At 49.4% G+C, this 11,080-nt stretch overlaps 1 protein-coding gene across 6 annotated transcripts in view; it reads right to left on the bottom strand.

Annotated features, from left to right (window-relative positions):
* LOC310844726 (uncharacterized protein) overlaps positions 1 to 11,080 on the bottom strand; it is a 46,976-nt gene that overhangs the window by 19,940 nt on the left and 15,956 nt on the right. For 5 of the 6 annotated variants that reach the window (XM_083739137.1, XM_083739136.1, XM_083739138.1 and 2 more), the window contains one exon: positions 5,223 to 7,095. In XM_083739137.1, coding sequence (XP_083595263.1) covers positions 7,024 to 7,095 — 72 coding nt within the window. In that variant the 3' untranslated portion in view covers positions 5,223 to 7,023. Of the gene's footprint in view, positions 1 to 5,222; positions 7,096 to 11,080 lie in introns of those variants that run through there. The other variant, XR_014564273.1, reaches the window with a different exon arrangement.

Below are 11,080 nucleotides of genomic sequence, written 5' to 3'. Positions count from 1 at the left end.
GTCCTTTGGCAGGACTTGCGTGGACTGCCTCTCAGGAGATTCCAGTCATTTATAGGACATGCGTGCGTGGGCTGGAAGGCCTTGACCACTCCCATTCCCTCCCCCCCCCCTTTTGCAGGAAGGCTGGAAGGGGCTGAATTTAATAAGCCAACCTCCTCCCCCTCAACCCCCCACCTGCAAGACCTTCACTTCCCAGTCATATGCACAGCATATCAACCAAATGACACTGTGCCACAAACAAAGAGCTGGAACAAACCAGGTGCACCTTGCTAAAGGTGCCTGGAAGAGACGGAATATGTAATATGAAGTCAGAGGGCTGAAAGGCAATTGCTCTTCGCAACAAGCCCCTGGGAAATGGGGGAGCAGGAGACCTCTTTAATTTGGCGAGGTGTCTGAGTAATGCCCAAATAGTGTCTTCAGCTAGCATCTTGTTGTTGTTTTTAAAGAAAAACACATTATTTTATTATTTTCTCACACGTTGTTTAGTCGTTTAGTCGTGTCCGCCTCTTCATGACCCCCTGGACCAGAGCATGCCAGGCCCTCCTGTCTTCCACTGCCTCCCGCAGTTTGGTCAGACTCATGCTGGTAGCTTTGAGAACACTGTCCCACCATCTCGTCCTCTGTCGTCCCCTTCTCCTTGCGTCCTCCATCTTTCCCAACATCAGGGTCTTTTCCAGGGAGTCTTCTCTTCTCATGAGGTGGCCAAAGTCTTGGAGCCTCAGCTTCAGGATCTGTCCTTCCAATGAGCACTCAGGGCTGATTTCCTTCAGAATGGAGAGGTTGGATCTTCTTGCAGTCCATGGGACTCTCAAGAGTCTCCTCCAGCACCATAACTCAAAAGCATCCATTCTTCGGCGATCAGCCTTCTTGATGGTCCAGCTCTTTCTCACACGTAATGAACATGATTTAAAGTACAATAAACAACAACAGTAGCACACCTAGTCCATTTCTTGGGGAAACGCATAACAGCAGCTTAAAGTTAGACCCACATCAAAGACTCTAATCGAGTAAGTTTCTGCAGAAGTTTCTGTGGATCTGGGGAGGCTGCCTTGGTGGAGTGTTGTGTCTCATACGGGAGATGAATGGATGGCAGGTGTTGTAGAAGGATCAAGGCCTCATCCTGACCTGGCAGGTCAGTTTCTCGGCCAGAGCAATGGGCCACATCTGAGCACATGTGAGTCTATTGACGAGCCTGTGGCAGAGCTGGCATCTTGGGAATTGGCATGGCACATTTCCTTCTCTCCACATGGATTTCTAAGTGCCTCAACATGCGTGGGTTAATGCCTGCTGATATAACATCAATTTGCCTCTCGAGAAGGACTTGGAAGCCTCATAATCTCGTGGAGAGAAAAAACCATCATGAAGTTGGTGCAAATATAATCCTTTCAGGAATGCATAGAGGCAGCAATGCTTTGAAATGCCCGTTGCTGCAGACCACGAGAAGGAAAGAGTTCTCGTGCTCGGATTGGCCACTGTGAGAACAGGGTGCTGGACTAGGTGGGCCACTGGCCTGATCCTGCAGGATTGTGACAGAGAAGTCAGTCTGCTCATGGTCCATAAGCACCTAGAAGTGGCAAACACATCCCTCGCTGGTTCTGGAGCCTTCCATCACAGACAGGTGTCACTTTGGGATTCTTCAGGCTGGCTTGTGTGTCAAGCGTCAGATGAACAAAGGAAGCTGCCTTATATGCAAGCCATAGAATCACAGAATGGTAGACCTGGAAGGGACCTCAAGGATCATCTAGCCCAACCCCTCCAATGCAATAATATGCACTTCCCCGGTACGGGGATCGAACCTGCAACCTTGGCGTTATCAGCACCAGCACCAATGGAGCTATCCAGGAAGGATATAGTCCCGATGCAGCAATAATCTCACCTGATGTAAAGGTGGAGAAGAAAAAAGCTTGCCGTAGTTGCAACCCAGCCAGATGGGTGGCATAGAAATTTATTATTATTATAATGGATGGCTTTTGTAATTCCGGGATGTCCCGGCTGAAACGGGACAGTTGAGATGGGCTTTTGGTTTCATCCAGCAGCCGGGCTCTTCTTAGCTTCTTTTGCCCCACTTGTGGGGGCCTTCCAGAGACGTGGGGTTGGCCATGGTGCGAAATGGGATGTTGGATCATTCAGGAACACCCTTTGGCCCTGATCCAGGCTCTTCCTGCATTCTTAGGGAACCCGTGAGCAGGGGCAGACTTTGGTAACATGGCACCCCGAGCGAGGACCAAATTGGGTGCTCCCCCTAAATATTTCTTATTCCCCAGTTTACTCGGAGAGACAAGGCCCCTGTGATTCCGGACAAACAGAAACAATAGAGCATGTGCTTCTCCAGTGCCTATATTATAGAGACATCCTTATTTGCCTCATCTCCCCACTACTCCATCAGTACCCACGGTGCACAGGACAATTCTATACCTCCTTGTTGCTTTGAGATACCAACCCTGCTACAACTTACAGTGTTGCCAGGTTCTGCTCAGCAATGTTCAAATGGCTGATGACATGCGCCACAAACTAGATTTAATAAACACTCATATTGGAGTGCTTTGTAAATTGATAGCTATAGCCTTTTATATACTAACCTTTTATGATCTTCCACATCCGTTTAATGCTCCTAACCCTTCTTTTCGCTTCTTACAGCCTTTTATATATACCTTCTGTTTTAATAATCTTAGCTTTCCAAAACGTTTTACGGATTTTAAATGATTGTACCTCAACCTTGGCGCTCATCTCGCTTTATTGGCTGAGGGAGCCAGCGTACAGCTTCCGGGTCATGTGGCCAGCATGACTAAGCTGCTTCTGGTGAACCAGAGCAGCGCACGGAAACACTGTTTACCTTCCCGCCAGAGCGGTACCTATTTATCTACTTGCACTTTGACGTGCTTTCGAACTGCTAGGTTGGCAGGAGCATGTACCGAGTAACAGGAGCTCACCCGTCGTGGGGATTCAAACTGCCGACCTTCTGATTGGCAAGTCCTAGGCTCTGTGGTTTAACCCACAGCACCATCTGCGTCCCTCCCGTCAATGGCAAGCTAGGAGTTGGCAAAACCAGTGCCCCAGCCAGGGGCACTAAAATCAGACTCTGGGTTGTATGACACATATGTGTACCCCACTATTATGGAAAAGTCAAATGCAGAAGCTTCTCATCCTTCTAACAGCACATCACAAAGGCGTGCAATTTTTCCTCCCTTCCTCCTCCTCTTACCCTAACTCAGGATGCTTCAAGTACTTGGGTCTTGTAAAATGCAGTAATTTCTAATTTGGCTAGTGGGGTAAAGTGATTTTCTGTGTGTGTGTGTGTGTGTGTGTGTGTGCAGATACAGCTCCTTGCCAAGGGACCCTTGGCGCACCTCTGCCGATAACTCCCCGGGATGTGGTTTCCAAACAGCTAGAACAGGCGTCGCATTTTGCTGTGGGACCCTCGAGAATCCCCAAAACACAGAAGGGGGTCCGGGAAGACGCAGCTTGGCATGCATGCCAGCCGTGAGCCACTCCTGCTTACAAGCATCGCCCACTCCAAGAGGGCAAGGAATGTTCAATGGGCCTCTGGTCACACTTGAGGAGCCTCGGAGATATAAACATGCTAATTTCGCCAGTGCCCACACAGCCCATTAACTCTGCTGATGAGGTCACAGACCGTGGGTCATTAAGGGCTCTCCGCTCAGCTGGAACAAACGCCTTGGCCGCGTCTTGCCAAGGGAAAGAGAGGGCATTATGTCACCAGCCAGTAAAAGGCTGCATCACTGATAACAGGCACACCTTGTGAGCAGGGCAAACGTCACAGCAGCACCTCGCTGCTATCAAAAGAATCTTGCAAGGTTTAGATCGATGGAAATTGTTATGTGCTGAGCTGAATCCTAGAACAATAGGATCCAGAATGCAGCAGGCTGATTGGTCCGCAGGAGCCACCCGATCCAGCTCCAGGCGGAAGTGAATCAGCGACCTGATTGGCTTGCAGGAGCAACCAATCAGGCTCCTGGATGAAGTGAATCAGCAACATGATGGACCTGCAGGAGCAGCCAAACAGGCTTCTGGAGGAGGTGAATTACTGCGAGAAGCCAAGTTACAGGGAACCAGGCAAAGGGCCTTCTCGGTAGTGGCACCCACCCTGTGGAACGCCCTCCCACCAGATGTCAAAGAGAAAAACAACTACCAGACTTTTAGAAGACATCTGAAGGCAGCCCTGTTTAGGGAAGCTTTTAATGTTTAATGTTTAATAGACTATTGTATTTTAATATTATGTTGGAAGCCGCCCAGAGTGGCTGGGGAAACCCAGCCAGATGGGCAGGGTATGTATGTATGTACGTATGTATAAATAAATAAATATTATTTGTACCCCGCCCATCTGGCCGGGTTTGCCCAGTCACTCTGTGTGGCCCCCAACAGAATATTAAAAACATGATAGAACATCAAACTTAAAAGACTTCGCTAAACAGGGCTGCCTTCAGATGTCTTCTAAGAGTCAGATAGTTGTTTATTTCCTTGACATTTAATGGGAGGGTGTTCTACAGGGCGGGCGCCACCACCAAGAAGGCCCTCTGCCTGGTTCCCTGTAACCTCACTTCTCGCAGTGAGGTTAACGCCAGAAGACCCTCGGAGATAGACCTGAGTGTCCAGGCTGAGCAAGGGGGGTGGAGATGCTCCTTCGGGTATACTCTGAACATCATCATCATCATCATCATCATGCGATAAAACATCAAACATTAAAAGCTTCCCTGTACAGGGCTGCCTTCAGATGTCTTCTAAGAGTCAGATAGTTATTTATTTCCTTGACATCTGATGGGAGGGCGTTCCACAGGGCGGGTGCCACCACAGAGAAGGCCCTCTGCCTGGTTCCCTGTAACCTCACATCTCTCAGTGAGGGAACTGCCAGAAGGCCCTCGGAGCTGAACCTCAGTGTGCATGTTTTAGAGCCAGACCAGAAGGCTGGGAGAATTATCCTGAAGGATGGCAGAGAAGATTCTTACTAGGAGGCACCTTCATTGGTTAAATGCAAGTCTCCAATTTATTTTCACCTAGCGCCAGGTAGGTTTATTTGTTTGTCATATTCTATGGGGGCGAGTGAAAGATTCATAACAACTTACAACAGGAAAATGCACCTGAATGCAGTTCATAACCAAGATGTCATCTAAAAACAGCAATAGTTAAATGTGCCTCTTTTGCTTTCTTTGATAGAATTTGGCTTTTCAAAATTGGTTCATGAAAGAACTGAATAAATGATGATGATGATGATGATAATTTTATTATTTGTACCCTGCCCATCTGACTAGGTTTCTCCAGCTACTCTGGGCAGCTTCCATCATATAGAAAAACATAATAAAACAGCAAATCTTAAAAACGGCTGCCTTCAGATGTTTCCTAAATGTTATATAATTACTCATCTTCTTGCCATCTGATGGGAGGGCGTTCCACAGGGTGGGTGCCACTACCAAGAAGGCCCTCTGCCTGGTTCCCTGTAACTTCACATCTTGCAGTGAGGTTAACACCAGAAGACTCTTGGAGCTGGACCTGAATGTCCGGACTGGGCGTTGGGGGTGGAGACGCTCCTTCAGGTATACAGGACCAAGGCTGTTTAGGGCTTTAAAGGTCAGCACCAACACTTTGAATTGTGCTTGGAAATGTATGGGGTGGAAAAGACCGCATAGCTGTTGATTGAGACAATGAATCTAGGTCCACAGCCCACAAGCATGTGAGTTTCCCTATGGAAAATATATCCCATGCTAATATTCCCCTGCCTCTTCCCCATGGAAAACCGTAGGCATCCCATGAGTTGAGGACCTTCTGTGATGATGCTCACTGATTCAGTTTGGGAAGCCTCTCTCAGATATCATCCCTGAACTTCTTTTCGAAATCTGGAGCTGCCACCACAAAGCATTTGACTTTCCTCCAAGGTGACATTTAACCAAATTCAGCTGCCCAAAGGTTTATTAGTTTGATTTTACCAAGCTGATTAAAGAGTTAATAGGTGACTAAGCTGTTATGCAACCTGGCATTTGGCGAGGGGGGGGCACAGGAGCAGAGGATTGCCTTCAAGCCCTCCAAACAGCTTTCCAAATTAATGAACTGGATACTTGCGGTGGCGTCACAGAGTTAGCAAACTCCTGAAGCGTTGCGCAGGACACTAATGGCCTGAGGTGTTAGAAGGATTTCTAATAAGGAAGAAATTACCAGATGGGACACTGAGCTCTTTGCAGTCCTCCTGAGGCGACTCTTGGGTGGGTCAGCTGGTCCACACCTGCAATTGTCACAAAAGCGTCTCCCTTTGATGGCTTCTAGGGTTGAGGGACGAGTTCGATTCAGTTTGAATTTCCACGCAAAACTACCTAATTTGCAGTCCCTGAAATGTGGGGCTGAAATGCAGCTGCCTTTCAAAATCTGCACTGCTCCTAAATTCTCAAACAAAAAAATGTGCACTTTTTATTTTTATTTTTTTGTCAAAAGTAAGATTCTGGCATCTGATATGTGAGGCAACACGTGCAGGCGCTATTTTCCTTGTTAGTTTCGCCAGAAACTAGCTTTCCCTCACGTTTCAGCATTTTGGCCAATGGAAAGAATCACAGCAGTGACTGACATTTAAGAGAAGAGATCTAGTCAATTCGAGATCTAAGAAAAAGGATCTAGCCAATTCGAGGCAAGGGTGTGGTTGTTTCTGAAGGATGGGCACAACATAGCACCCAAAACAACCAGTACATTAAAGATAAGGGGCTTGCCTCAGGACCCCTGGTGAATTCATGGCAGGAGTGAAATTTGAGCCAACGACCTTCCGGGTGTGTAGCTCAGTCTCTTCACCGCAGTGCTATGCCAACCCTCTGGTCCATTTGCAGATAAGCATAAGGAGCAAACTTTGCAAGCAAGGGGTCTGCACTTAGAGATATCCATTTGCATGTGAGGGAAAAACAGAATCAGTTCACACTCTTGTGTCAGAACTGGAGCTCAGCTGCTACAGAATCTCTCCTTCTCCTTTCGTGGGGCTCATTCTGCCTTCATTTCTGATCAGCCAGCGGCTGCCGTGAGTCCTTTAGAGCTTTACTTCATCTGCTCTATCCATTTCACACTGAAGGCAGCGCAGGGGAAGTTGGCGTTCAGGTCGTGTCTCAGCTGGAGAGAAAAAGACAAAAACAGGAGGTGGGGAAATGAATAAGATATATGAATTCATGTTAAGGATACAGTTATACTTCATGTTACGTTTGCTTCATGTTACGTTCTTTCAGGTTACGTCCCACGGTGAACCGGAAGTACCGGAAAGGGTTACTTCCGGGTTTCGCCGCTCGCGCATGCGCAGATGCACAAAATAACGTCATGCACATGCGCAGAAGCACTGAATTGTGACCCGCACGTGCACAGATGTGCTGCTGCGGGTTGCGCTCTTTTCATGTTGCGAACTGGCCTCTTGAATGGATCCCATTCACAACCAGAGGTACTACTGAACAGTGGTACCTCAGGTTACATACGCTTCGGGTTACATATGCTTCAGGTTACAGACTCCGCTAAGCCAGAAATGGTGCTTCAGGTTAAGAACTTTGCTTTAGGATGAGAACAGAAATCGTGCTCTGGCGGCGCGGTGGCAGCAGGAGGCCCCTTTAGCTAAAGTGGTGCTTCAGGTTAAGAACAGTTTCAGGTTAAGAACGGACCTCCAAAACGTATTAAGTACTTAACCCGAGGTACCACTGTATCAGCATTTAAAGATGACGTGGTGAATTCAGGGTGGGGTGGGGTTCAGTCTGGATGAGGCCCTGCATTCTTTCCAGTTATTGGGATCCTATAACCAGGACGCAGGTGGCGCTGTGGGTTAAAGCCTCAGCGCCTAGGACTTGCCGATCGAAAGGTCGGCGGTTCGAATCCCCGCGGCGGGGTGCGCTCCCGCTGCTCGGTCCCAGCGCCTGCCAACCTAGCAGTTCGAAAGCACCTCCGGGTGCAAGTAGATAAATAGGGACCGCTTACCAGCGGGAAGGTAAACGGCGTTTCCGTGTGCGGCTCTGGCTCGCCAGAGCAGCGATGTCACGCTGGCCACGTGACCCGGAAGTGTCTCCGGACAGCGCTGGCCCCTGGCCTCTTGAGTGAGATGGGCGCACAACCCCAGAGTCTGTCAAGACTGGCCCGCACGGGCAGGGGTACCTTTACCTTTACTTTATAACCAGGCAGGTTACAATCTAACAGAGGAGTTTACTGAATGGGTCAGACAACGAACTTAGCTGGCCACTTACGAGTCCTCATCAGCGTCCCAAAAGAATTGGCTAAATTGAGAGAGCTTCAACTAAGGGTTGATCTTCATGCAGGAAAAAAAATGCTATAAATAAGCCCGAAATTAAATCATTGCAACAAAAGGGGGGGAAACGCTATGTAAAAAACACATTAATTTTTTTTTGCTCTCTGGTTTTGCATGTTTATAACGCATCCAAAACTTTTTTTGACCAATGTAGCTGAGTCCTAAGTGATGGCTTCTGCCAGGCTATTGAGTGGTCCTTTTCTCTACCCTGCTCAGCCAACTGCTAGGTAAGAGGGCAATAGCCAGAGTGGTATGCAAACGGAGCTGGAAGCAGCCTGGAAACTGAAGAAACAGCAAAAACTGTCACTAATGGCAAAGCAAGCTCTGTTGGGGTGTTAATACTGCGAACCCCTCTCTCTGATCACCAGTGTCGAAGCAACGTGTCAGGGAACTGCCATCGGAGCCAAGGGTGGCGCTGAGGCTCCCAAATGATGATCTGGAGAGGGAACCAGCAAAGGGAGAGAGGACGCTTCCGCTGGGGAAGGAGATAGAGGTGACACCAGGGAGAAAGGGGAGTCCGAGGGAGCTGCGGAGAGAAGGTTCCAGGACTCTGCCAGTGAAACCAGCAGGGAGAGCACAGGACCTCCTCTGGGGATGCCCACTCTGCGCAGACAGCTTTCGCACAGAGAAGGGAGACGACGGTTGGGTGTGAAAGAACTCTTATGTTGGAAGAAATTCAGGAAACGCCCACTGACGGATTCTTCCAGTGATTGAGACAGTCACGGTGTACTGACTGTCCAGCCTGGGGGGAAAGTTTTGTCCAAACTACACAGCTCGGAGCAGTTTGCGCTTTACACACAAGCAACCCCATACCCCCTTATAGCAATCCGTCAGTCCTTGACATTGTTTGTGCAGAGGGAACATCATGAGTCTGACAGGAGGAGCAGGCGCCGGAGAGGGAGCCAGGGGAGAACCAACTCTGGAGGAGAGAAACAGAGATTTGGAGCAACAGCTGGCTTTACTAGCGGCGCGGCTAGATGAAAGGAGGACTCAGGATGCTCAGGGGAAACCCACCCCCATTGGAAGGAAGGTACCGGGACTGGTGCATAAGTTTGGGGGCGACCCGAGGGACTATAATGGTTTTAAGACGGAGGTGCAGTATGCGCTGGAACTGCAGTATGATGATTTTGTGGACGATGGTGCAAGAGTTGCCTTTGTGATTGGGCATCTTGAAGGCGGCGCCAGGGATTGGGTTAGACCCTTGATGGCATCGGACAATGCAGCATTAAAAGACCTGAGGAAGTTTTTTAGCGCCATGGATCACATGTTTTCGAGTGAAATGGAGCAGAGCTTGGCGCGCAGAGAGCTGATGGCTTGCAAGCAAGGGAGCCAATCAGTTATAATAATAATAATAATAAATTTTATTTATATCCCGCCCTCCCCAGCCGGAGCCGGGCTCAGGGCGGCTAACAATAATCAAATAATCAAACAATCAAATAATCACACATTCAACATATTCATTATAAAAATTAATTAAAATCAAATTAATGGCAACCGATTAAGCAATATTCTGTGAAGGTTGCCAGAGGAGGGAGTCAGGCTGCGCCCTGACCAAAGGCCTGGTGGAACAACTCTGTCTTGCAGGCCCTGCGGAAAGATGTCAAGTCCCGCAGGGCCCTAGTCTCTTGTGGCAGAGCGTTCCACCAGATTGGAGCCGCAGCCGAGAAGGCCCTGGCTCTAGTTGAGGCCAGCCTAACCTCTCTGAGGCCTGGGACCTTGAGGATGTTATTATTTGCAGACCGTAGGTTTCTCTGTGGGGCATACCAGGAGAGGCGGTCCCGTAGGTACGAGGGTCCTAGGCCGTATAGGGCTTTAAAGGTTAAAACCAGCACCTTAAACCTGATCCTGTACTCCACCGGGAGCCAGTGCAGCTGGTATAGTACTGGGTGAATGTGATCTCGCAGCGAAGACCCCATAAGGAGTCTCGCCGCAGCATTCTGCACCCGCTGGAGTTTCTGGGTCAGTCTCAAGGGCAGCCCCATGTAGAGCGAGTTACAATAATCCAGTCTGGAGGTGACCGTCGCATGGATCACAGTGGCTAGGTCAGGGCGAGAGAGATAAGGGGCCAACTGCTTAGCTTGGCGGAGATGAAAAAATGCCGCCTTTGTTATAGCTGTAATCTGTGCCTCCATAGAGAGGGAGGTATCGAAGATTACACCCAAACTCTTAACGGACGGTGCTGGCACTAATTGCACCCCCGCAAGAGATGGGAGTTGCCCCCTCAATCCCATATCGTCCCGGCCCAGCCAGAGGACCTCTGTCTTCAAAGGATTTAGCTTCAACCGGCTCCCACGTAACCATCCAGCCACAGCTTCCAGACATCTCGCCAGTGTGTCTGGGGCCGAGTCAGGATGGCCATCCATCAACAGATAGAGTTGGGTGTCATCAGCATACTGATGGCAGCCCAGCCCAAAACTCCGGACAAGCTGGACGAGGGGGCGCATAAAGATTTTAAAAAGCATCGGGGAGAGAATCGCACCCTGAGGCACTCCACACACCAAGGAGTGGCGCGATGACAATTCCCCCCCAAGCGCCACCCTCTGTCCCCGACCAGAGAGAAACGAGCGCAGCCATTGAAGGACTGTGCCCTGGATCCCCACGTCGGCAAGGCGGTGGTCCAGGAGTTCGTGATCGACCATGTCGAAGGCTGCTGACAGATCTAGAAGAATCAGCAGCCCTGACCCGCCTCGATCCAGCTGCCTGCGGAGATCATCTGTTAGGGCGACCAGAGCCGTCTCGGTCCCATGACCAGCGCGGAAGCCGGACTGGAATGGATCCAGAGCAGATGTTTCATCCAGAAACCTACCAAGCTGTTCA

Source organism: Podarcis gaigeae (genome assembly GCF_964106915.1).
Source record: "Podarcis gaigeae genome assembly, chromosome: 5".
Taxonomy (NCBI): domain Eukaryota; kingdom Metazoa; phylum Chordata; class Lepidosauria; order Squamata; family Lacertidae; genus Podarcis; species Podarcis gaigeae.
Note: the sequence above shows the minus strand (reverse complement) of the source record. Positions and strands in the feature narration are given on the sequence as shown.